General features: G+C 35.5%; 1 protein-coding gene across 9 annotated transcripts in view; it reads left to right on the plus strand.

The window, feature by feature from the left end:
- The first annotated feature begins 1,238 nt into the window (after positions 1 to 1,238).
- Positions 1,239 to 26,653, plus strand: part of LOC106054643 (tumor necrosis factor receptor superfamily member 16-like) — a 53,599-nt gene continuing 28,184 nt past the window's right edge. For 2 of the 9 annotated variants that reach the window (XR_008779258.1, XR_008779259.1), the window contains exons 1-7: positions 1,565 to 1,647; positions 2,538 to 2,673; positions 5,569 to 5,775; positions 6,858 to 6,975; positions 8,089 to 8,199; positions 14,912 to 15,085; positions 26,119 to 26,265. Coding sequence is in view for 7 of the 9 variants with exons in the window: in XM_056037431.1 (XP_055893406.1) it covers positions 1,583 to 1,647; positions 2,538 to 2,673; positions 5,569 to 5,775; positions 6,858 to 6,975; positions 8,089 to 8,199; positions 14,912 to 15,085; positions 19,245 to 19,657 (1,224 nt within the window). In the remaining 2 variants the exon portion in view is untranslated. The other 7 variants (XM_056037434.1, XM_056037432.1, XM_056037433.1 and 4 more) reach the window with 7 other exon arrangements.

Here is a 26,653-nt window from a genome sequence, read left to right on the forward strand (position 1 = left end):
AGCCTTCTGTTTCAGGGTAGAGATGACCTGCTTTGAGCCATGTTAAGGAAGCAGCCTTGTCGATGTTGTCCCTTTGCAATAAAGCCGGAAATTTTTCCGTGGAGGTTTTTTTTCTTCCCTTTGGCGAATCCCATCCCCTACGTCGTCCAAACCAACATTGACATCATCATTGTGTAGTTTCAGAGGGGTTGCTTCGGAGTCATATTTGCGTAGAAAGGAAACTAATTGATTGCTGGAGGCGAGCAGTTTTGATCGTATTTTTAAAACTTGCAGTCCATTTGATCATACCATATGTGTAAAGGAGCACTTGGACGGCCCAACTATTTATTGCAGTGATGAGGTTACTACCAGACAGTTTGCTTTTGAGGATTTTATTAACTCTTTGCTTATATTTACCAAGAAAGTCCTGTTTTAATTTCTTATGGTTTATCTTGTCATTCTGGTTTATTCCAAGATATTTATAAAGAGATGCAGAGTTCAATTCCTCGATGCTTCCAAATGCAATGTAGGTGTTCGTTGCCTTGCCCTTTTTAATGCGTATGATGCCACACTTATCCAGGCCAAAAGACATACAGATATCATCACTAAAGCATTTTACCGTTTTGATTTAAGGTGTGTAACTTTTGCTCGGTTTCTGCATATAGCTTTAGATCATCCATGTATAATAAGTGGGAAACACATTTTGTACATTTAGTGTCAACCCTAAAACTGTTTGTAGTGTCTTGGAGCAATGTAGATAGAGGATTAATCGCTAGGCAGAACCAGAGTGGAGATAATCAGTCACCCTTGTATATACCTCTTCTTATGTGCACAGAACCTAGTTTATCACGATTAAGGTGCAGATTTATCTTCCAATTATTCATACAGACTTTCAATAATTGTTTTATTCTTGGGTTGATTCTATCAATATCCAGGGTTTTTAATAGTCAATTGTTATTATTATTATTATTATTATTATTATTACTATTATTATTATTATTATTTTAGGAACGAATGAGTATTCATTCTCTGGACCTGAACAGTTTCCACTGAGGAATTTTCTGGTGCTGTGGCAGGTTTGCAGCAGTAGTAGTATTATTACAAAGCGACAAAAAGTTAATAAGTTTGACATAATATCTGAATAAAAAACAAATAAATGCGTCTAAAGTATTGAAGCCTCCAGCCCTCACAAAAATGCACACACCCCTTTTATTTTGCAATTCCGTTGTGTAACAACACCCTCACACTATAAACTATTTCCTCCTCAATAATCACATAGGCTACATTCTATTTTAGTACTGAGAAAATTTTATTCTATTTATAGTTTCAATTTTCCCAATTGAGAAATGTTTCTAAATGTTCTGATTTCTGTTGCATTCGTTGACCAGGTAAGGTGTGGATTCGTTCTCGTCTTGTCTTAATGTGTTTCTCCTCATGCATTATAAACTAAGTCTGTTCATTAAATATAAAGTCAAAATGTAACTGTCTCAGAAAGAGTTTTCCGTTTAAAATGTTACTAAGGTGTTTCCCCGTGACTTAACGTCACGTGCCGGAATGTAGTTCCTAGTCATTGAGAAAGGTAACTTACTTGTACATTTTCCTTATGTTATGGTCTGTCAAGTGTTATGGACATGTTAGCGTCAAGCTAAAACCAAATGGAAGCTATCAGTAAACATGATCATTATTAATAGGAATAAATGTATTTTAGATTTAGAACATTTGAAACTTTTTATCTACATAGACAGAGATGGATAGAGTTTCGGGAATCGATTCACGCGTAATAAAAATTACTGATGCCCTGGTAACACATATGTAGTTAAAGAAAAACTCACATCAGCAATTTTAGGGCAATGTGTTTTATACAATTATATTTATTTGTTGATAACATATCTAGAAAAGTTTAAAACATATTCCAGGTGAATATTAATTTAAATAATCGATCGAAGTATAATATTTTGATGCTTTTGTAAAACTAATAAATATATACAATAATTACTTACTATATTATTATTATTATTATTATTATTATTATTATATTCCACTCAAATATTATGCAAAAATAAAGGAGGTAACAAGGAGGTAACTCTTGTAGGTCAGTGATGTGTTCATTGGAATGTTGGGTTTGTACATTTGTTTTCGTACTTTTACTTTCTATTAAAAATGTGTAGGAACTGTGGATGGTGCAGAGTACAATACTCAATGGAGGAGAGAATGGGAGGGGTGGGTTAAAATGAGAGAGGGTGAGAGGATAGACAGAAAATAAAGAAAGTGTGAGGAGGAATGTGCAAATTCCATAAATTGAACACTGGACTTAAGGGTCAATTTGTAATATTTTTTATATTCTTATGAACTCAATAATTAATGAAGCAATCTGACTGAAGTTTTAGTAAAACGTGTTATCAAGCAGTACAAGTTTATTGTGATATTTCTGGACAATGAAAAGCTGCTATTTTAAAATATTTTTGTCTATCTTGTCCATACGGACCGGTATGGTCATCTCTGAGTTTATGTGATAACGCAAACTCTCTTTTTAATCTTTTTTTTTTTTTCGATTTTAGATTTCAAAATGTCATAGCCCCAATCCAAACAGTGCTACACAGACTAAGACTAACCAAGTTTTCATTCAGCATGAGGATATTATTGACGACACTTCTAGTCTTCTTAACGACACACCGTTACGAAGCAGCCAAAAAGGTCAGCCATTAATTAACTTACATCAGTTGCAGAAACCTGGCACACTCATGTGAACCATTTGCTCATACTAGCCGTATATTACCCACGGCCTGTGGTTTAGATTAGTATCACTCATCTAGTGGATTGAATTTAGATTCTATGACTATGTCGAACTTGACCAATGTTCCTTTTAATTCATTTTCTTTCGCCACGAAAATAAATTAGATTGCGAAAATTGGTTTACCCGTCAAGACGCTACATTCATATCAAATGTAAAATACTATGAAGACGGGTTTACCCGATTTGTTAGAAGATTTTGTTTTTTTATTATTTTTATTATTTTTTGGGCCCCCTTGGTTGTGGAAGGGACATTAAACATAACTAACGTCACTGCCATGATCTAAATTTTATCAAGATTGTTCAAACGGTTTTGATTTCTATTTCAACACATACATACATACATACATACATACATACATACATACATACATACATACATATATACATACATACATACTTACATACATACATATATACATACATACATACATACATACATACATACATACATACATACATACATACATACATACATACATACATACATACATTAGAAACATACATACATACATTACCTTCCTTTCTACTTTATATATTAGATTGAACTCCATAAAAGACAGTCATATAATGAATATAAATTTTTTTTTCTTATTTTCAATATTTAAAATTCAATAGTATAAATGTTTTATTATTTATAAATATAGTACATATATATATATATATATATATATATATATATATATATATATATATATATATATATATATATATATATATATATATATATATATATATATTTATAGATAGATAGATAGATAGATAGATAGATAGATAGATAGATAGATAGATAGATAGATAGATAGATAGATAGATAGATAGATAGATAGATAGATATTTGCGCTAAATAAAAGAAATTAAATTATCAAAAATCTCCTTCGTTATACCAAGTGGTCCGAGATCTGAACGTTGGTCCACTTAGTGACCCATTAGCGCGCTATCTAATCACTTCAAATGGCGCTCCTTCCACTTCCCATCCCCCTTCCCCTTATTTCACTTCCCTTACCCCCGACACTTCCCAGGGAGCGCATGCTATTTGATCCAACATGCAATCAAGGTCTTTTCAGATACTGTTTCAATAACGCCAAGCCCTATCAAAATGTGTTGTCATAAGCAATGGCCCCGTATTAAACCCCGTTTCTGCGTTCTATGTTGATGCCTATCATTCTTTGAGGTTTGCACAAATGTAACCCACCTGTGAAGCTCTGTCAGGCAGAACAACTGAAACTCCCACACATGTTCAAAAACAAACACGTTTGAAACATTTGATATTTCGTCATAAAGACAACGCCCCATTACTGCGTAGTTTAGTTCAACCGGGCAACCTGTTTTCTAATCTTTGATAAAACGTATGCCCGAGAGAGTTAGGGTTTACTTAACTCTTTCGTGACCTCTCGCAAAAAAATTTTTTTTTTTTTTTTGTTAAATTGGTTGTGTCTAGAAAACCCCTCGGCTATTTTTAGCTTGAGTGACAGTTCCCATGAATACGATTGAATCACAATGTTGAGCGTTCATCTATTTGATCTTGTAAGTTGTGTTCCAAACCTATTGCTCAACTCCAACCCTTATAAACCTCAATCTTAATCAAAGTATGCGTTGTTTTCCCTTTATGGTAAAATGTGTGATTTTATTTGTGGCTGCATCCACTTCCTAATTCTTTGATTTTATAAAGTCCTCATTTGTATTTCATTTGATTTTATCAGTAGATCATTCAGACTTTTATTTGGATAGAATCTTAAACATAAAAATGTACTTTTATCTTTCCTATATTAAACATACAAAGATTATGATCTGTGCATAAAACAAACAAAGAATATATTCTGTACATAAAACATGCTATAATTATGTCCTGTACATACAAAGTACTAAGATTACTCGTATATGCCTACTAACAATGAACACATTTTATAATCTTAAGATTACAATTGTTTAAGATAGCTTTACTTCTGGCGAAGGGCTTGTACAGCTTATACAATATTGGTGCGCAAATGTTTAATTAAGCCTATTGGTTCATTAAAACCCTCTCATGTTTACTAAGATATTTTTAGTCTAGTGCTGTAAGCTTGTAATTGTGATGTCTTCCTCTCTGAGTCATTCGAAATTTTTTTATATAATAAGTAGTTTAGCCAAAATTAATTGGTAAAATGGTGTATGTGACTGAGAGATAAAAAAAAATGTCTGGTCTATTTTGATCTTTATTTTGCATTTCATGTTTTCTTCATGCTTTGAAACAACAAACCAGAATACATTATAACATTAAGGGTACCATTCATACTGTCATACATTTATTTATAACAAAACGGGCTTGGCGTGGTTACTGATTATTAAAGCTTTTGGAAACGGAGGGTCCCCCTTTTCAATCCTGTTGAAGACTGTGATTTAGAACTTCGGGAATTTAAGGAAGCCCCTGAGCCCACACACATCGAATAGGTTCGTCGGGGAAGTCAATGCAAAAGATCGATGTGCTGGCCACAGGACACTCGTTAATCGTCGTACATCATCTGCATCATAACAGGTCATCCAATTGTTTCAGAACTTGTAGTTACTTATATATCATTGTTGTTGTTGTTGTTGTTTTATTATTTCTTTTACAGATTTGCATTAACATTTTTTTTAATTTATAAAATATAACTATAAAATAGGACAATAATATATAGCAGTAAAAGTTAACAATACGCGATAACAACAAAATATAAGAACAAACAAATAAAAACAAAATACAGTGACCAAGTACATCAATAATGTTCTAACATTTTAAAATATTGATGTTATTGTTTTTGCAATTTTTTTTATTCGCAGATCTCAAGTGTTATTACAGCTGACACCAGGAATTTGCCGGTACAAACTTGCAAGAAAGGAAAATTTTTTTCCGATAAGAGACAAGAATGTGTGACTTGCAAAAAGTGTGATTTATTTTCCCAGGAGGTGCAGGCTTGCAGCGCCACTTCTAACACCATTTGTGTACAATGTTTGAGCGACACCGGCGACTTAAGTAAAAAATACAATGTATGTTTATGTATCAATCAAATATTTTAGATACTTTGTAATCTGTAATACCTTCGAGTCTTGAGGGCTTACGCGAATCCACATTAAGTAAAAATAAAGCAATGTTTTAAAATAATGTCAAAGATTTTGTTAAACGAATATTCAAAACATATAACACTAAAAATAGTTCTAATTTGGGACGCTTAATGAATTCGCAAGAATATTGGGTATTTTGATAGATGCAATCCATTTATCGTTCACATTTCATGTTAATTCTCCTCCTCATGTTTGCATACTCTAAGCAATAAAGTATTGTAACATAGAAAAAGAAGAGAAAGGACACAGGGAAATGGAGAGGGGTGGTATAAGGAACCCAAAGAAAAATGTATGAAAATAAAAGGGGACGATTTTGAATTAAATTGAAAAACAAAATTGTCAACGACTCCAAAGATCACATTTGTTGGCAGAAATAATAGAAATGACATTTTGGTACAACACAATCTTACAGTCAAGTACAAAGTACAATATCCCTTTCAGACCTTGAAGCTTATGGGGCATATCTGTTTCTGTGGCAGACACAACGATCAACCGCCTTTACTTTTCCACAGCTAATGTCAAGTACCAATTAGAACTGGGTGGAATCAGAGACGCCCTAATTGTCCCTAAATTAAAAATCCCTGTCTTTATCAGGATGTGAACCGGGGGCCTTCGGTTCGAAAGATAAGCGCTCAGTAACTCGGCCACAGTGCCTCCACAGAAGGTGCAAAAATAGTAAAATGCATAATTTATTAACAGTTCCCATATTCTGTACATCAAAAACACACACATTTCTAGTCATAAATAATAATAATAATAATTATAAGACTTGTCTTCGAGTCTAAAGATTAATGAGGAATGCAGTATTTCCCGGAGCTTGTCAGCCTCTTCGAGTCTAAAGATTAATGAGGAATGCAGTATTTCCCGGAGCTTGTCAGCCTTATATGAGAATCTGGAGTTGCATTTAAATAAAAATAAAAATGGTTGATCTGTTGTCACATTTATTTATTGATGACTAAACTGTAATGTTACCAAAACAAAAGTCTTAAGTCAGTTCATTGTTACAGCATCCTGTGTGCAAACTCTGCAAACCTTGTGGGGCTGGTGAATATGTCGCAAGACCTTGCAATTATGAAAAGATGCAAAAGACAAAATGTAAACCTTGTGAATCTGGTTCTTTCAAAGGTACAATATGGACTCGATCTATCTGATAAGCAAATAAAGAATATATGTATTTGATATGAAACTAAATCTAATGTTCAGCTGTCAAATATATTTATTTAACATTAAATTATAGACTAGATCTATGCTATAAGCGACTTGTTCTATTGGGTATGATATTACCGACTTGTTCTATTTGGTATGATATAATAGACTTGTTCCTTACCTAAGATATAATAGACTTATTCTATTACCTAAGATATAATAGACTTGTTCTATTGCCTAAGATTTAATAGACTTTCTCTATTACCTAAGATAAATAGGCTAGAGGGCTTTGATTTGAAACTGAACCTATTTAATGTTCAGATATTTCGTAGCCAACATTTATGTAACAATAAATTGTAGAATTGTTCGCATTGATGTTAAACTATAAAATAGAGCTATTCAATAACCATATTTTGAATAGATCTAAATCCATTTAATAGAATAGATTAATTTCTTATGAAACTGTAGGCTAGCTCTATTTAATATAGATTAGATCTATTTTACATGAAACTGTAGGCTATCTCTATTTAATATAGATTAGATCTATTTTATATGAAACTGTAGGCTAGCTCTATTTAATATAGATTAGATCTATTTTATATGAAACTTTATAGGCTAGCTCTATTTAATATAGATTAGATCTATTATATATGAAACTGTAGGCTAGCTCTATTTAATATAGATTAGATCTATTTTATATGAAACTGTTGGCTGCATCGTTATGATATTAAACTTTAAACTGGATCTTCCTCTTCGACGTGGAATGTGTATCTGTAAGGAATAAAAAATGCTCAGCTACTAAGCAAAAGTCTCGAGTTTGAATACCGACTCGGTTGTTTACTGAGCGAATAAAGTCAGCAAGGAATCCTTCTACCAGATACCCCATGCCCCCCCCCCCCCCCCACAGGTCCACAAAAGAGATTAGACCAGAGCGTACTGGGTAAGATGTACTATTCAAAAGTTTTCAAAAAGATGTTCTCGGTACAACACATTTGATGCAAAGCCAATTTGTATAGAACACTATTGACTTGTCCACTATTATATTCCCAGCATGCAACTCTTAATGATTTCTATTTATTGTTTGACACGCAGTGATGACGTCATTCTCCCCTTACTGTGTACCGTGCACAGACTGTGGCAATATGATTGAGTTGGAGCAGTGTACATCGTCCAGGGATACATCCTGCGGTCAGTGTAAACCTGGTAAGGAACGTTGTTGTTGTTTTTTTAGAGCAGATTTTTCAAACCCGTCATAACTGTCCCTAACCGTGTTTGCAGAGTGGCAGCCATCGAAGCGACCAATAAATGCACGTGCCAGATACGAGTCCCAATGTAACTTAAGAAAAATACATATGTGCGTGTATCATGAGAACTTGTTGAAACTGCTTCAATACTTTCCCTGACATTCTTGGACATTACGTTTTTAGAATCCTTCACCCAGCATCATCTCGTTCAAGGCTAGTGGTCTGTGTACCTATGTAGAACGTCTTTCCAGGTGGCCATGGGTCGTTCTATCTTGACCTGAAGTTGTTGTTGGTTGAACGTCTTTCCAGGTGGCCATGGGTCGTCCTATCTTGACCTGAAGTTCTTGTTGGTTGAACGTCTTTCCAGGTGGCCATGGATCGTCCTATCTTCACCTGAAGTTGTTGGGGTTGCCAGTAACAGATGCCACTGCATGTTTTGTGGTTTCCAGTGATAGCTGCTCTGAGATGTCTTGGGGTTTCTATTCTATAAAGAGGCCTAGCCCCCCCCCCGTCCCTAAATCTCTTGAAACGCCACTGCCAGGGATATTTTAAATCATTTTTAAGTTCAAAATTGCCTGATGTTGTAAATAACAGGGGCATGGCCAGAGAGGGGTGGGAATTTAGAAGGTGCCCTATATCTCAAATAGCTTTGGGCCTTATAGTGTAGAACCTTAAATGCAAAGCTTCTTTATGTCATGGGAATAACAAAAAAGTTCAATTAATATGCAATGCTATTCACTATTCACTATTCACAATTCACTATTCACTATTCACTATTCAATGTTTAAATAAAAACGGCCTCCATTTTTTACTGTGCAACGCATGAAGTTTTCCGTTCAAAAGAAGTTTTGATTCGGTACTACTTTCTCTGTCTAGGTGGAGCTACTCAATGTCAATCAAAGTTTAGATCCTGTACACTCAATGGATTATTATGGTAGATCTAGTCTGTAACCCTTGACCTAGTTCTCTCACACCATTCTCATCACAGGGTTCACCTTTAAACTCAAGTGGCCTTAAAGTGGGCTGATTTCAATAGTATGCTTGTAACAGAACACTTTCAGTCCTAGCGGTTCAAAACCTCTTCTGATTAGATCAGTCGTTTTCTGTGCTGAATTCTTGTTGGGTAGCCCCTTGTAATCCTATATGAAAAAGCTAAGCAACATTTTGTCGCTCATTTATACAATATTAGAAAGGAAATATTTTCTTTTAAGTTTATTTGACTATATACACAATTTCTGTGATTGTAGTGAAAAACGTTTTCCTGAGAAAAGCAGAGAGAGTATTGTATGGGTATAGTATATATAAGGAACAGGGTGATACTATACAATTGAGTCCAGTACTCGGGTATTTTTAGAGTTAATAAATATTTACAATTTACTCTGTCTGTCTGGTACAAGTTTTGAACACGTTATTTCTCACACGCCCATTCTCGGATCAAGTTGAAAATTTACACAATTGTATATTGTACCAAATAAAAAACATGAATCAAAAAAATAAATTTTACAATTAGTCAATTTATCAATAGCAATTTATATTTTGTTTGATGTTGAAAAACGGAAATAAGTTCTAGATTATTGTGAGATATAGTTGTACATGTGGAGTGCTTCCTCTTAGATATTAAGAAGAAAAAAAAACTCGCTCCTATTATGATGATACGATGACCCTCTCCTCTTCCACCGCCAACTACACTCGCTCTGCCGTTAGCTGGTGTGACTAAGCGCTTCTTGGGTTGTCCCTCTTTCAATCAAACCAAGATAAATGTTTTGTAAGGGAAACATTGCGAAATAACTCTGTATAAGTCAAATCATCTCCCCTTTCTACGCAAGACTGCTTCTTTAGATCAGTGTCCTTAATACGCACTTTGATTCACCATTTAAAAATGTACACAGTTTCTTACTATATTTCAATGGGGTCACAAAGAAGTCTACATTATAAATCTTTTCAAAGCTTTCTTTAGTCTAAAGCTGGACTCTTTCTGCACACATAGAAATAAAGTAGGAACTGATATTTCCATCTGAGACTTCATATGACCCATTCCTTTACTAAAGCCATTCAAGAAACCTATAAAACGATATTTAAATTGCTTTTCTTGTGTAAAGGTTTCGTGATTAAAAGATCATTTAGTAGTGGACCGAACAAAATACTTGAAATAGCCGTTTAAGTTTGGTATTAATATTTTTCATAATCATTATACATCTTTCGAATGGCATCCTTCTTTCTGGAAAATAGCTCTGTACAATACTATCTTTTACTCGCCGTCTACAACCGGTACTTTGTTGCAGAGGAATCAATGTTGCCAACAAATGTATTGCCAAATATGACAAAAATATCTGACTTTTGGCTTTAAACAAATTATAACCTTACTAATCTGTGAGTATTGATTTTTTATGCTGTCCCTTTGTTACTGGAAGCATAAAAGGAATAGTTTTGAGATTAGAATGGCTCCCTATTAATTGGGTGAATAGTCCATGTAAAAGTGCGGTTCTCTTCAAGGGGTCACGGTCCATGTAGTTAGGTGAAGGTCACGAATTTCGGTGCTCCTGGGGCGTGTCGGTTGTGTGGTAAATCGTTTAGTTTCCGTAGTAAGAGTTTGTTTTTTTTTAGTTCGAATCCACGAATTTTTAACTTGAATTTTGCAGAAACGCCTCTGAGGCAACCTGACATTGTGCTGGCCACATGACGACCTCGTTAACTGTCGGCCATAGCAAAGGATGAGCTTTAAATCATCCGCCCCAATAAATCAAAAGGGAATTTGTTTTTAATGAAACGGAGCCGTTTGAAAGGAAACATACTCTATAGAAAAATAGTTCAGAAACGCGGAGTAATCTGTATTCTTAGACTTTTTACTTTTTTTTTTTCTGTTAGCTCCCACTCTTGTCATTGTCATAAAAAAAAACACGTCAATTATTAAAATAAAAAAATATGTATAATTAATTTTGAGTTAAGTTTCGATCATAGTAGAAAAAAAACAGCTAAATTGTTAGAGCGTCGTGCTAATAACGAGTCTCAGGATTTGGTCTACAAATTGACCAATTTTTAGTGGTCCCCGAAAGGGGAATAGACGCTATTAGTTTTGTGTGGTCTGACTATCCGTCCGTCCGTCCGTCCCGTTTAGATCTCGTAAACTAGAAAAGAAAGTGAAAATCCAACAGCATGATATTTTAGTCCATTCAAAATTCTGATGCAATGGCTATTTTTTTCTTTTCTGATGCGAAAAATTTAATTTTTTAAATCAATAATGCACGCATTTTTCATAAACATACACCATTTTTACAACTATCCATTATTAATAGTAACAAACATGGGAGGCTATTTAATAAGTGAGATGACTATTCACCATATTTTTAAAACATTTTTGCAAACGGTTTTTAGATTTTTTCCCCCAAAAAATTTATTTACAATTTTGTTGCTAAGTTAAGCAAGTTTTGTCATACTAACTACTACATTTACAAAAAAAAAAAAAAATTTTTCTTTTATTTTAAAGAGAAAAAAAATATTTAATATGCATATAATTGGAACATAATTTAAAACAACAAATAATAAGTAGTCTTGGCATATTATTGTGTGAACTGCAGCAGGCATACACATGCACCAAATACAAAGAACTAAAAGGAAGGGGAGAATATTTTTCACTTTACGAAAATGTTTTTTTTTTTCTTGCGGCTTTGAATAAGATATTGACCCTTTACAGAACAATTAGATCAATTAGATAATCATTATATGACAAAATTTGTTAGGAAAGGTACACGTTGAATCCACTTTCACCTATCCTTAGGTCTGCTGGACCGTTGGGGCACCACACAAGATCTGTCAAGATTCTTTATCCATTCTTCTCTGTCATTTGCCTAGGATAAATTTCATTCTGATATTCTTTCTGAAACTATCTAAGCCAGCCTTTTTTACCTGCCTGGGTGGACCACTTCGGGGGCCGATTTTGAGTTTGTGTTTCCATATAGACTGTCTTTGTAACCTTGTTGTCTCTTTACTTTTTCAATGGCTAATAAAGGATTTGGTTTAGTTTATTAATGTTCCTCTTTCAGACCTTGGGCAGATAATGTAAAGGTCATCTTTTTCAGTGGCATATAATTAACGAGGGTATTATGCAGCTAGAAAAACGACCAACTGTCTTTACTTTTCCCCAAGTTATGTCAGGTACCCATTAGTCTTCACCAGGATTCGAACCTAGGACACCCTTTATGGAAACAAAACGATTTACCAATCAGCCACAGCGCCTTCTTTAGTATATCAACGGAGCATAAAATAGGCTTGATTTACTTGTTTAAAGGTTTCAAAAATGTATTAGATTAAACGGTAGACATTCGTAGTTCAAGTTTTAACTTTCGTTGACCTAGGGAATCCCCACCCTAAATATAGAACATACAACAAGGTAAATACCCACATAAAAAGAAGTTTTTTCTGTTGCCTTATATAGATCGGCATTCAAATGAATATAAATTCCTAGGCCGGATTACGTTTCTTGGAATTGTAATACTACGTAACGCGTAAGCCCATGCTATGATTATTTTCTTCTGGGCTGATCGTGTAAGTGGGTATGGGTGGGTTGGCTACCAGTGTCAAAGTTGCCTCCCATTTGTAGAGCTACATTTCCTTCTTTTTGAAAAGCAGCAGTGCTGTTTGTTCAGGTAATTTAAAGCATCGAATAAAAACACAAATTTGAAAGACTATTTTCAAATGCTCATTTAAAGCACTCTTTAAAAATATAACAAATACACATTTGCAAAATGTACTATTGCTCATCGTAAGCACAGAGCGAACTGCATTGGATTTTGGGAGGCGTGACCAATCGTTACAGAAGGCATGAACACTGGCCTGCAACGTCACAGCCTGTGGGCAGTTTAGACCAATAGCTCGTCGCCACGTCATGGCTCTGTACGACGTGGCAACGAACTATTGGTCTAAACTGCCCACAGGTTATAACGTTGCAGGTCAGTTCAGGCCCTCTATAGGGAATGGTCTCGTGAGAGGTGAGTTTAGTGTCCCCCGATATTAATTGAAAACAATAGCGGTGGTAGGTGTCCACCGAACAAAACAGTATAAGGCTGGAATAACCAGAAAGAGGAATAAAGCCCCCGAAAAGGGACATCAGCCAAAAAAAAATAATAATAAATATAAAATTGTGAAAATGGGGAAAATTTTCTTAAGACGTCATTAGCTGATGGTTTACTTAATATAATACATTTAATACGACTAATTCGAAGATATAGTAATGAATCATTTCAAACGCTTAGAACAATTGCACTACAGTCTAGAAGGATTCTAGGCATCCTATATAAAGACCATATTACAAACGTGAAAATCCGACACTGGAGCATAGGGGCTATTGGGCCCCTTGATATGGTTCTGACCACTGTCAAGAGACGTAAGACTCTACGGCTATATCGTAAAATAATCAGGCCTCGCCAACAGCACCAGGCTAGAGAAGGAGAGGCAGACAATGGAACCGATGGGAGGACAACATTAATGAATAGAAGGGTCAGTCTATGGAAGAGACTCTACTCCAGGCAAAAGACAGGAATCGAGAGATGCCGTCGAATTATTAATTATAGTGCCCAAGAACAGACTAGGGTACAGACGAAAAAGATCAACAATTGTCTTTTAAATGATTTCTTTTATAAGAAGATCAATACTGCTATTTTTAATTTAGCGAAGACTAAAAACAGATTAGGGGAGAAAAATGTCATGTATATAAGCTTGGAATCAATTGGGGGGTAGAAGATTTGGGGGACGGGGTAGAAAGGGGATAGTATTGATCATGTCAGACTCATCCACCTCTCTACCCCCCCCCCCTTTTTTTCCGACTACGAGGTGTTAAAATGGCAAACCAAAGAAGGAAGAATAACTCAACTTGGTAGACAACCCACAAGGACAGGTCGCTATGTCATCACTTTGTAATCTAGTGTCAATACATAGAGAGACTCTCTACGTGACATGTGAATGACAAGACACTGACAGGCCCGCGATAACAATGCGCAGACCCAATAGACGGCAATGAAGACCGAGAAGTTTGGCCAAGAAACTGACGTGCATACAGTTTGTATAACTTTTCGACATTTTATAGTTTATAGATCTTTTTTTGTATTTCGGGATTTATAGGGCAACTTTATTAGGGACCTGACATTAGTTGGGGAAAAGTAAAGGCGGTTGGTCGTTGTGCTGGCCACATGACACCCTCGTTAACCGTGGGCCACGGAAACAGATGACCTTGACATCATCTGCCCCATAGATCGCTAGGTCTGAAAGGGGAACTTAACTAGATCTTTACTTTTGCGCAAACTGCATACTGTGTCCCACACTCACTTACAATATTATTTTACAAACGACATATACATGGATATTTCAATAAAAATATTTCTTTCTAATGTAATAATATAGTGACACCCAACCAATGGTCCTCTGGCCATACGATTCGACCCATGATATCCGGCTAAAAACGATATCCACAGTGCATAATAAATCAGCAAAGAATCGATTCCATAGGACTCTATACGATCTGGGGATCCGGCCTATCACAGGGGCCGGAAATTAATATGGCCTGCAACCCCCCCCCCCCCCCAAAAAAAAAAAAAAAAAAAAAAAAGGTTGGGCCCCATTGTTCTAGTTTTTGCGAGTAGATAAAGATTCAAATTTGGTCTTGACATTGTTGTTTACAGGTTATTTCCTGGACAGAAGTCGATACAGCTGTTTTCCATGTAGGTCATGTATGGACGGGGAGAAGACAAGAGAAGAGTGTGAAAATGGGGACCCCGGAAAACTGTGTGGTGGAATGGTCCTCAGGCCGCCGATCAAATACCCCAACTATTTGGCAGCTCAGAGCATTGTTAACAGTAAGTATTTGAGAACTACAAGTCAAAGTGAAATGACAAACTTGTACATGAGTTTGAAACAAAACTTTCTCTAGAAGAAAAACTTGGATATTATCTTTCATTCCTACTTCTTCTGTCTTCACTCTTTTTTTTCCCTTTATGGTTTTCCTCTCTTTTCGCCTTTATTTACTTCTTTCTCTCTCTCTCTCTCTCTCTCTCTCTCTCTCTCTCTCTCTCTCTCTCTATCTCTATCTTTATCCATTTTTATGTTGTTGTTTTTTCTTGCATTTCCATTATTATGTGTTGTTTTTTTCTCTTCTCTATTTTTTTCTATCACTGCTGTCTCTTTCTCTCTCCCTCTCTCTCTCTCTCTCATTCTCTCTCCCTCTCTCTCTCTAAATATATATATATATATATATATATATATATATATATATATATATATATATATATATATATATATATATATATATATCTTTCTCTGTCATTCCATTTCTGTTTAAGTTTTCTGTCATTTTAACCGTGTCTTTTCTCTCTCTGTCTTTCTCTCTCTCTCTCTATTTTGACCTTCTTCTTTGTCTCTCTTTCGCTCGCTCTCTTTCTCCCTAAATCCTCCCTTCATCTCTCCATGTATATCTCTCTCTATCTCTCTACCTATGTAGCCATCTTACTTTCTTGCTATCTCGTTCATATTGTTTTTTCAAATAAAAAGCACCACAACGTCTAATCTTTGGATTGTGCTTATATCAGGCGCATGTCTGTCCGTGTATGTTGTATTTTTTTTAATTTGTATGTTTACCTCCAAATCCACATTTGTCAGACGATTGTAGAGAAAATACAGCACAGCTTTCTCTCTAAAAACAATCGTGATATAAATAATCTTTATCCGAAGTAAGCGCAAGGTGTCATTTAGTTCCGAATCAGTAGTTTGTTTATTTAGATTTATTTGCAATAGATTTAGTTCATGTTAAATTTAGTTCATTTGGTAAATTTAGTTCATATGGTAAATTTAGTTCATATGGTAGATTTAGTTCAAATTTATATTGTATCTCATTTCAGAAATAATACCCTACGTTTTGATTTGGTGTAGAATTACTTTTACAAAGTTCACATTTCAATTGATGCTGATTAAAATCTGGTGGGGTGGGGGGAAGGTATGGATAGAAAATGTTTAATTGTTTTTCAATGTACTTTTCATTAATTACTAGGAGAAAAACATTGGCTCTGTAAGTTGAATAAAGGAGGGATTGTCTTTTTGTTTTAGTGTCGTTCTGTAAGAGTTTTTCTGTCCGCATCAGGACTTGATCCAATACCTCTATTGAAGACACACATTAGGAATGGACAAAGTGTGGTAACGAGTGGGGTTTGTTTGTTGTTTTCTTTTCATCCTTACCATGTTTGCTTTTCCCGTCATGCAGTTTGTCGAACTCTAACCCTAAGGCTTGAACCTCGCGGTCGTGTCGTTTAGTACTCTAGCAAGTGCTCTCTTCATTTCAGTCAATGCTACAATAATGTCCAAGTCAAACAAGAAGTCACGTGACCAAAAACTTCAGTCGAAACGGAAGAACAAGAAAACGAAAAAGAAAAAATCGACGCTAAAGCGACCAAAAATGTCGACCTAAACCTAGTGTTTTTGTTTGGCAGGCAATGTCTTCGATTCTGAAGATTAAAGATGACTACGCAAACCCAGCTGCGACCTGCATATTTCCCCCACATCAGGTGTAGACAAAGTTTAGCGGCATGAAAATGACATTTGAAAAAAAAAGTTTAGTTATTACAGAGCTTTGTGCATTTAGACCATTTTTTTCTGATTATGCGAATGATTAGATATTCAATTGTTCTACAGTGCACTACATTCAAGCTGTTATTTTGGCATTACTTGGCAAAGATTTGTGTATGTATGTGTTCACTTTACATTTGGCACATTGTTTCGCTGCTCTGCATTTAGCCTCTATAAAGTGTTCAATGTCTAAAACCTTAATTTAGTATTACGTTTATTTTCTGTAGCTTTTTAAAACTGTTGCCAATTGTGCTTTTTTTTTGTTTGTTTTAAGATTTACAATGATTAATAATTGAATGAATGTTGTAGTGTAACCCAATATAATGACTAAACCTCAAACTATTTAATGTGTGGGTGTGTGTTGTACTCAGCGCACAATCATTCCGGATGTTTAAAGGGGTGGGTGGATAATGTTTGGTGCACGACTGAAAGAAACTGGACACTCAATTAAGGTTGGAGGGAAGTTGTGTGTAAAACTGTTCGCAGCCTAGTTACACACATCCGTTCATCTAGTCCACCGATTGTTTTGGGCATTAAATAGGACTAGAAACATAAGGCTTGGGTTTAATCCTCCCTTTTTTTTTTTTAAAGAAAGAAATGTTTTTTTGTTTTTTTGTTATGTTAATAATCTTTGATCATTGTCATGGTTGGAGATATTTATAGCTTACAAGGGGAACTAATCAAAATTCAGAAGTATATTCTTTATTAAGACTTTTTTTAAAAATTATTCCTTGTCAAAATGTGTGCATTTATCTGTGCAAGTAATATATGTGTGGCATTACTCTTGATTTACATTTGGTTAACAATTATGTTAAGACTCACAGAACGTTTTTTTTAATCCACCGCTAACAGCCGGACTTACGGTGTAAGCGTTCACGATTTTTTAAAATATTTATTTCCCTTTTGTTTTGTGTTACTGTATATATCATAAACTCACAAAAAGAAGTAAAAAAATATCTCGAGCCTGTTTATTTATTGTATAATACCGCAACTTTCACGTTTGAAAGCCTCATTTTCGACATTTCTTTGTAATCTCTTATGTCAGAGATCATAATTCTGCTGGACAGAATCACACATTAATCTTGAGACTAATAAATAAAATGATATATTTTCATATAAATAAAAACATAATCACATCGCTCTTTGCAGCACATGCATGACTTTGTATTAAATTAACAAAATAATTCTATGTTTGTATTATTCTAATGTAAAAGAGTAAAAAAAAATACAATTTGACATTAGGCAAACTGACGTCCACTAACAGCATTTTTTTTAGCAAATAACAGTTCTCGATCCATTTAGCTTCCTAATAGACCTTTCTTCCATCATTAATGTCACCATCAAAGCTCAAAAGATATTTTGTAAAGTCATTGGGGATTTCCACTAGCAACTAAACAATGTCAAGGGCGCTAGATTAAACCTCAATGTGACCAACTAAATGAACGCGTCAAATCCGTGGCCCTGAATTGTCTCTAGAAGTCTACAGATCTAGTGTTATTCTAGATTCTCACTCTGGCTTAGAGGCCTAGAGGTTGATAGATTTTACTCTGGCGTAGAAGCCTAAAACTTGTTGGGAGGTTTCACTCTGGCTAGAGATCTCAAACTGGATGATAGGTTTCCCTCTGGCGTAGAAGCCTCAAACTTGTTGGGAGGTTTCACTCTGGCTAGAGATCTCAAACTGGTTGATATGTTTCCCTCTGGCGTAGTAGCCTCAAACTGGTTGATAGGTCTGACTCTGGCGTAGAAGCCTCAAACTGATAGAGATTAGAAGAATTCAAAGAATAGATCTCTTTTGGCATGACGACAGTTACAGATGACATGATATCACAAGCTTAGAGAAACTATATTGGGAATCGGTCAAAAATAAAAAGTACTCCTTCAAGACTTTGCGATCAAGGACAGAGGATGTAAACGTCATCTGTTACTATGGCCAACGATTAACTAGGGTGTCATATGGCCAGTACAACGCCAAGCCGCCTTTATTATCCCCGACGAATGTCAGGTTTACTGATTTGTGGACTCAGTGGCTCAAAACAACTCAGCTTTCACTGAGGTTTCAACCCTAGATTTGTCAATTTGTCAGTCTACTTCAAAAAATTTTGAGCTCAGAGAAAGAATCGATGTCTGATTCAGGTCTGCACATTACGGAAGCTTCTTGAAACAACTGAAATCATTGAATTCTTTATTCTCTAGGAAGTGAGGACGTTTTGAGCTCATGTTTCATATTTTTGGTCAGAGTGGAATAAGCTAATCGCAACAAGATGTATCTTGCGAATCGAGAAAAAAATGCAAAAGTGATGATATAGCCTCAATGTTGATTCTGTTTTATTTTAATCTCTTTATTTACTTTGACCTTGGCACATTTGTTACTACAGTCATCTATTTCATCGTCGTCCACAGATGTCAAGACAACTCTTACAACCATAACAACCTTTTCAACCACAACAGCCATTACAGACAAAGCCACAACATCGACAAATGCAGCATTTCTACTGCTGAGCAGCGTCGAAAGCCAGCTTCACGAATGGGCTTTGCTGGTTGCAGTCGTCAGCCTCAGCCTCGTTTTCGTCGCCGTTCTTGTCGTCTGCATTACATTCCTTGGTATCAAGCTGCGCATGCTCGACCGGCCAGCGATGCCGCCGGAAAAACGGTCAAACCTAACAGATAATACTTTAATTGTATTACACTGTGAGGCGGCCAGTGGCTCCCACCTGTCAAAATACTTCGAAAAGGATCCAGCAGCTAACAGTTTGTATTCCGAATCTATTTTTAGTGATGATTTGGCAAAACAATGGTATTTCGTAAAAAACTAAAAGATGTAAAATGTTTTTTTTTCTATCATTTATTAGTTATCAATCAAAAGTTATAAAGTCTACCATTATTAAACATGTTTAATGTATAATTGCAGGGCCAGATTTACATGTAAACAACATAAGCTATAGCGTAGGGCTCATATAAAATATTTAGCACTGACATATAGTATCTGGACTTATAAATTGACTCGAATGGGCCCCATATCTCAAACAGCTTAGGGTCTTTTCAAGTTTAACCACGGTAGTGTGTAATGGTATCAAAGGTATCTCGCCTAAATGTAGTGGTTTATCGCGAGCACATACACTCAGATTCTGTCAGTACACATATCTGTGGTATTTTACGTCATGGCAAAACACAACTCTACGGGTCAAAGGTTAGGCTCTTTAGTAATGCATGGTTTTCAGCCTTCTTTCTTCTTCTGGTGTTTACATCATATCTGCGATCCCGGAACTCTCCTTTATGATTGAAGTTAATGTGGATCTATTCTGTGCATCTTGTTCCTAACTGATGGAGTTGATTCTAAAGAGTTTGCATACATCAGTATAAGTGGACGATCTCTACAATACACATATAATTTCGATGAATGCGTTGTGAGGGCCCACTTCTTGGTAGACATGGACATGTGCTGATAGATGGAATGATCTATCTCATTCAAAGTGTAATCAATATTACCAACAGTGATAGAATTTAAAATGGTGGGTTCAATGAACTTTTAAAAAAAAACTATATCGACCTGTAAATACTGTATAAACACACGATAATGCACACTTAACATTCAACAGTAATATGTTAGAATGCCCGGAAGTAGTATGTTAGATTGGCAGGAAGTAGTATGTTAGAATGCCCGGAAGTAGTATGTTAGATTGACAGGAAGCAGTATGAAAGTAAAATTTGGGTAAGCTTCAGTTGTTGTTTTTTCTATGTAATGTGGCTAATCTAATATTAGTTGGAAATGATTCTGAAATACTTTTAACATATCAAACGCAACTCAGAGATTTACTAAAGATGCAATTTGTTTAACTTATCTTCTAAAATGTTGTCGTGCATGACGATATCTTATTATGTTGTAATTTTATTATGTTTTTTTATTCATTGCTATGGTTTATTTATGATTGAAATATGAACACTTGATCATGGACATATCTTAAGATGCAAACAGCATTTGTTATTTATACCTCTCCAATACATACATCGATTTATTGTTTATTTTGTAATTAGAAAAACATATAGGCCTACGTGTTATTTATTGTGATGCATATATTTTATATTTATCATAAAAACAATAAATTATTTCAAACACAGTTGTTAATTTTTCAAAGTCTTCATCGGTGTCACTACACTAAAGAATTTAAGATTAATAGAACAGAAATGTTTTTCTTAAATTCAAACTAGCTAATTTCTAAATAATTCTTGCATTTGAACAAACTTATGAATAATTTAGATTAGTATAATCTTGTATCCCACCGCTGACACCTTGTTAAATAAGATACAAGCTCAGAATAAAGCAATAAGTGAGCAACTCACTGTTATCGTCAAGACGGAAATGTCTACTTTATTATACTGAGCGACCGCACCTTTCTGCATCAACAAGTAGAATTTGCATTTCAAATCTCAGTACCTCTATTAGTAACCCCTTGTTAACGACTTTAATATTAAATATGTATCGAAGTAAAATCCTTAATAGTTTCTGTTACAACTGTTAGTACATCTACTATTTATGTGTGTTCTAGTTCGCTCTTTATTTTAATAGCAGTGTTAGTGTTAATGCTTCAACAGCAAGCCTTTTCAAATATATTTTTTTCTAGCTAACTAGATAAAAGTTCAAATAAGCTTGAACATAACGATGAATACGTTCATTATACATTTCAAACGTAATTTATAATCATTTATTTTGTTATTTTTATCTTATTATCTTATCTTATTTTTTTTATTTTAATTCATGCTTGTTTTTTGTTTGCTTAAGTAAAGTGTTGACAAACGACAAACAAACAATAAATCATATGTTTGAAAATATTGAAAACTTCATTAAAAAATATATAATAAACAAAATATGATTTCTGTTTATGTTTTTTTTGTAGTGTTTTGTTTTCTTTACTGATAGGAGACGGGGCGAAGGCGAATAACTGGCGCCTAAACCAGTAAGCAGGAGGGGCTCGTTAGACATGTCTGGCTACTCACCTAGGAGAAGGAAAATTCTGAATTCAAACTCTGCTGCCTCGCAGATATACCTAAACATTGGAAAGGTTTCGGGACTCAACCATGAGGAAAAATCAGGAGTCGGCGACCCGTAGGCAGTTTGCAGTACACATTGCGACACCCTGACAGAACCTGCGACACCGTTGGTCCCAAACTGTATCGGCATTTGCCGTTCCCTTGGATAGATCTGCTGTGTTGAAATGGGGGAGAGAGACTGGTGTGTTGAAATGGGGGAGAGAGACTGGTGTGTTGAAATGGGGGAGAGAGACTGGTGTGTTGAAATGGGGGAGAGAGACTGGTGTGTTAGTTACATCGTTGCGACCATAGTTAATGAGCAGGCATTCATCTCATTTATATGCCAGACAATCGTCTTTCCAAACCACTTCTGTACGGGGAATAGTGTGCAGGAAAGCGCTCCCAGGGAGGTCAATACAAGCGCTATAAAGACACTCTCAAGAGCTTCTTCAAGGAGTGTGATATTGACATTCACGGCTGGGAAGCACTACCTCTCGGTCGCTCCTCATGGCGTGAAGCTGTGAGTCTCAGAGTCTCAAGATTCGAAGCAAGAAGTGTGGCCAGAGTGAAAGAGCGCTGAACCATCAACAAGCTGAGAGAAAAAGCAGGCCTATCTACAACTGACCAAACCTACTCATGCCGCGTATGCATCCGGCTTTTTAAATTGAGGATTGGACTTTAAAGTCATTTTCGAGTTCATATGATATGAGAAATGTGCTCATCTTCGACCACAAAGGAGGAGCTATACATGAGATGATGCATAATCGATTTGTGACTGAGGAAGACCAGATATGTGTGTGTGTATCGGTGTAAATTTGTGTGTGCTTCCATAAGGTTGTTATTGCCGGGAGTGGTAATGGCCTCTAAGCACTCCACTACCTACAAAATGCTTCCAATGGCATATGATCAAATTTAGGACAGAGTGGTCTTTTATGTGTCGAGAGGCATCCTCTCATCTGACTAGAGGCCAATCCTTGATACACAGTTGCGGTCTTATTTTGGGCATATGTAATCACCTGGCGCTGTTGTACTTTCACCTTTCTTTCTACTTAGGGTATTTACACCACTTTAAAGAGGCCTTTTTTTTGCATAATTTCTCTTATTCAGGAGCGTAGGCCTACTTTCATATACGAGTCTGATGGGCAAAACACAATACAAAGTACATGTGAAATACTAGACCCGTAGTCTTTAACGGGGGCGCTATAGTTTGTTTTATCCACAAATGTTAATATATTGATATATAAATGTTAATTTTAAAAAAATGTTGTTTTGTAAAATGTTTTACATGTTTCTGATGTTCCTTCAGAGTTGAAGATAATTACTTCCTAGTCCAAACCTCCCGCAGGACGACGGGGGATGTGAGCAGGCAGGGTTTGAACCCGGGACCATCGATAAATCTGAACGACAGTCCAGCGTGCAAACCGCACGACCAGGCAGCCATCCTCACATAACTTGTTTGTTGACAAATGAATTAATGCCTAAGGACATCGATGTCTGTGTATTCCCCTTAAAATGCTGTATGAAGAAATAACGATTCGTTTCTTGAGTGTAAATAAATAAATAAAAATTAAATATAAATGACAATTATTAAACATCTGTTACTGATGTTCAAATTGAGTTGCAGGAAAAAATAGATTTACAAAATGATTTCTTCAGTAAATATTGGAGGCACAACAGAGATGTGGCTGCACTTAAATGTTTCAGTAAAATTCTAAAACTGTGGTAGAAAATTGCAATTTTTTTTATCTTTTCCATCAACTTACATGTTTAACTTAGATTTAGTGCGGCAAACTTAATGAATAGACTGGATGTAGCCACTAGAGGAGATCTTCGCCTTGCTTTGGCTAACTTAAAGCTTGATATTTCTAATATTGTTAGACTTCAGGAGGCACTAGGTTCCCATTAGCTTTATTTCATTTTGTAGTGAATTCAGCAATAATAATGTTTATATTAAAAATATAACTTAATTTACAATTAGACCTAAAAACAGTAGGCCCTAATCCTCATTAATTTAAAGAGGGATTATTCTTAGGATTTGAAAGAAAGTCATGACAATGAGATTATTTTTATGTGTTTTCACTGCAAATTATTTGACATAATTTTTGTATAATGATAATAATTGCAATGTCTTCGATTCCGAAGATTAAGACTGAGTGAAGTGTTTAACTTAACTACGCAAACCCAGTTGTGACCTGCCTGGTAGTGCGCTCTGGACTGTCGTTTGGATTTATCGATAATCCCGGGTTCAAAGCCTGCCCGCTCCCAACCCCTTCGTCCTGCGGGAGGTTTGGACTAGGAAGTAAACTATCTTCAACTCTGAAGGAACATCCGAAAATTGTAAAACCTACAAACAAACAATATTTTCCCGAATTTTGTGCAAGTAAAGCCGTAATCCGCTAGCGGTCTATTTAAGTTTTCTTTCCGACATTGCGCCTGTCTTCAACAATTGCTTTTCTTTGAGTCTTTGTTTGTCCAGCAGCTTTTGTGAGAGCTCTCCAACAGTCTCTCTCAGATGCCATCTGCTGTCAGGTACTTTCAACTATGTCATTAAGGGCAAAATGGCGTCTGAGTGGATCTTTGTAGCGCTTACGGGGGCACCTCTGTAACGCCGTCTTTTTCTAAGCTCGCTAAAGAAGATCGCCTTTGGCATGTGACTGTCTCCCATGCAGGATAAGTGACAGCATAAAAAGTAATAAATAAATGACATTTTGTTCAAATTTGCCTTTTCACGCTTCTTTAAAATTGTTTTACCTTAGAGGGGAGAGCGCCGGCGGATTTTTTAAAAGAAAAAATACGAAAAGGGGACGGTAGACTAGACTGTTCTACAATCAGAACACACTTATAATTCAGAATGGGCCACGGTCAAGTCTCTATCGTTAAATCTCTATCGCTAAATCTCTATCGTTAAATGATGTTGTCGGCGTTAAGTCCTAATGCCAACTTGATTAACAAAATTTAAACTACCTACTAAACCCCACTATACATGACGTCATCATATGTCGCGTTCAGAGTCCGTCATCTGTTGTCCGTCGCTAAGCTAAATATGTACATAACAATAGCCAATATGCACAAGCCATAAATCCCCCTCGTCAATCAATGACAGAGAAATATATTGACTTTCAAGTACTGTGACCCATTACACTTCGAAAGGTGAAATTACTTTATAAATAGGACCAAGCTCAGGTGCAGAACCTTGTCTAACTTCCTTTTTTCTTGTTCTTCTTTCTAAACTCCCTGCGTCACCTTTATATGTGTTTTGTTTCTCCTTTAAACTTCCTTGTTTAACAAAATAAAGAAACTTTAAAACCTTTTCTTGACATATGATCCCCCGGGCAGCTAACCAATTCAAATGGTATTCTGATCAGATCGATAGATGTACCTGTGGGGAAGGAAAGTATACGTTTACTTACCTTTGTTTAAGAGCTTCAGACTTGGGACACAAAAAACAATGAAAGTCGACTCGAGGTGAGACCAAGTAGTGCATTCAATATCTCTGTGGCGCCCCCCCCCCCTTTCATCCCTACCAAACATATATAGTTCCTCTTTCAGATCTTGGACATGATGTAAAGGTCATCTGTTTCTGTGGCCCACGGTTAACGAGTGTGTCAAGTGGCACAAAAACCAACCGCTTTTACTTTTCCCCAACCTAAGTCAGGCACCCATTATTAGGATGAGAAAGACACAATAATAAGTGTTTGACAGACAAGTTTTTATTAGCCACACGTTGACACTATAGACAATAAATGTACGTCAAGAAAGTCAATATTGACCTCATGAAAATCTATTAAGTGAATAATGACCTCGACCTCATGAAAATTAATATTGACATCATGAAAATCAATTAAGTCAATATTGACCTCATGAAAATCAATATAGTCAATATTGACCTCATGAAAATAATTTAAGTCAATATTGACCTCATGAAAATCAATAAAGTCAATGTTGACCTCATGAAAATCAGTAAAGTCAATACTGACCTCATGAGAATCAATAAAGTCAATATTGACTTCATGAAAATCAATTAAGTCAATGTTGACCCCATGAAAATCAATTAAGTCAATTTTGACCTCATGAAAATCAATTAAGTCAATATTTACCTCAAGTTTTTAATGAATGACTGAGAAATTCCAACTAGGGTGTGTCGTAATGCACAATTGTACAACAAATTTCCTCACAGCAATAAATATTATTATATTTATTATTATTATTATTTGAAAAACGAACTAATAGTCATTCCCTTCACTGCCAGGGTCGGGCTTCGTTGGAGAGAAACAAAATTCATTGCAGTCCCTTTAAGTGTCCACTCAAAAACTTTCTGGTGATGTGGCAGGTCTGCAGCAGTATCGCCCTCTGACAGGCAACGAGAATCTTCTTAGGGATATTAAGGGCCTTGAAGGTATCTGTGAGATCAATTGTTATCATCCCTGTTGCATAATAACAGGTTATATTGTTATTTTAGACAACTTACAGAACTGCTTTATCTCCAAGATTAGGCTCCCATAATTTCTGTATTTTTCCATTATTATGACCATTCTTATTATTATTATATTCTAAACGGCTAAACATAACTATTGATCGTGCATTTTTTATGGAATATGTTTATTTTATTGCTGGTATTATTGGTTTTAATTTCATATGATTTGATGATACATATTTTTACCTCAAGCTTTTTTAATATCAGTCTAATGTTATAACTCACTTACATATTAATAAAAATAAATATTCATTTATTTTTTGACCACTTTTATTATCCTAATGAGCTGAAATTTCGTACACAAACTCGT

Source organism: Biomphalaria glabrata, chromosome 8 (assembly GCF_947242115.1).
Source record: "Biomphalaria glabrata chromosome 8, xgBioGlab47.1, whole genome shotgun sequence".
Classification (NCBI taxonomy): domain Eukaryota; kingdom Metazoa; phylum Mollusca; class Gastropoda; family Planorbidae; genus Biomphalaria; species Biomphalaria glabrata.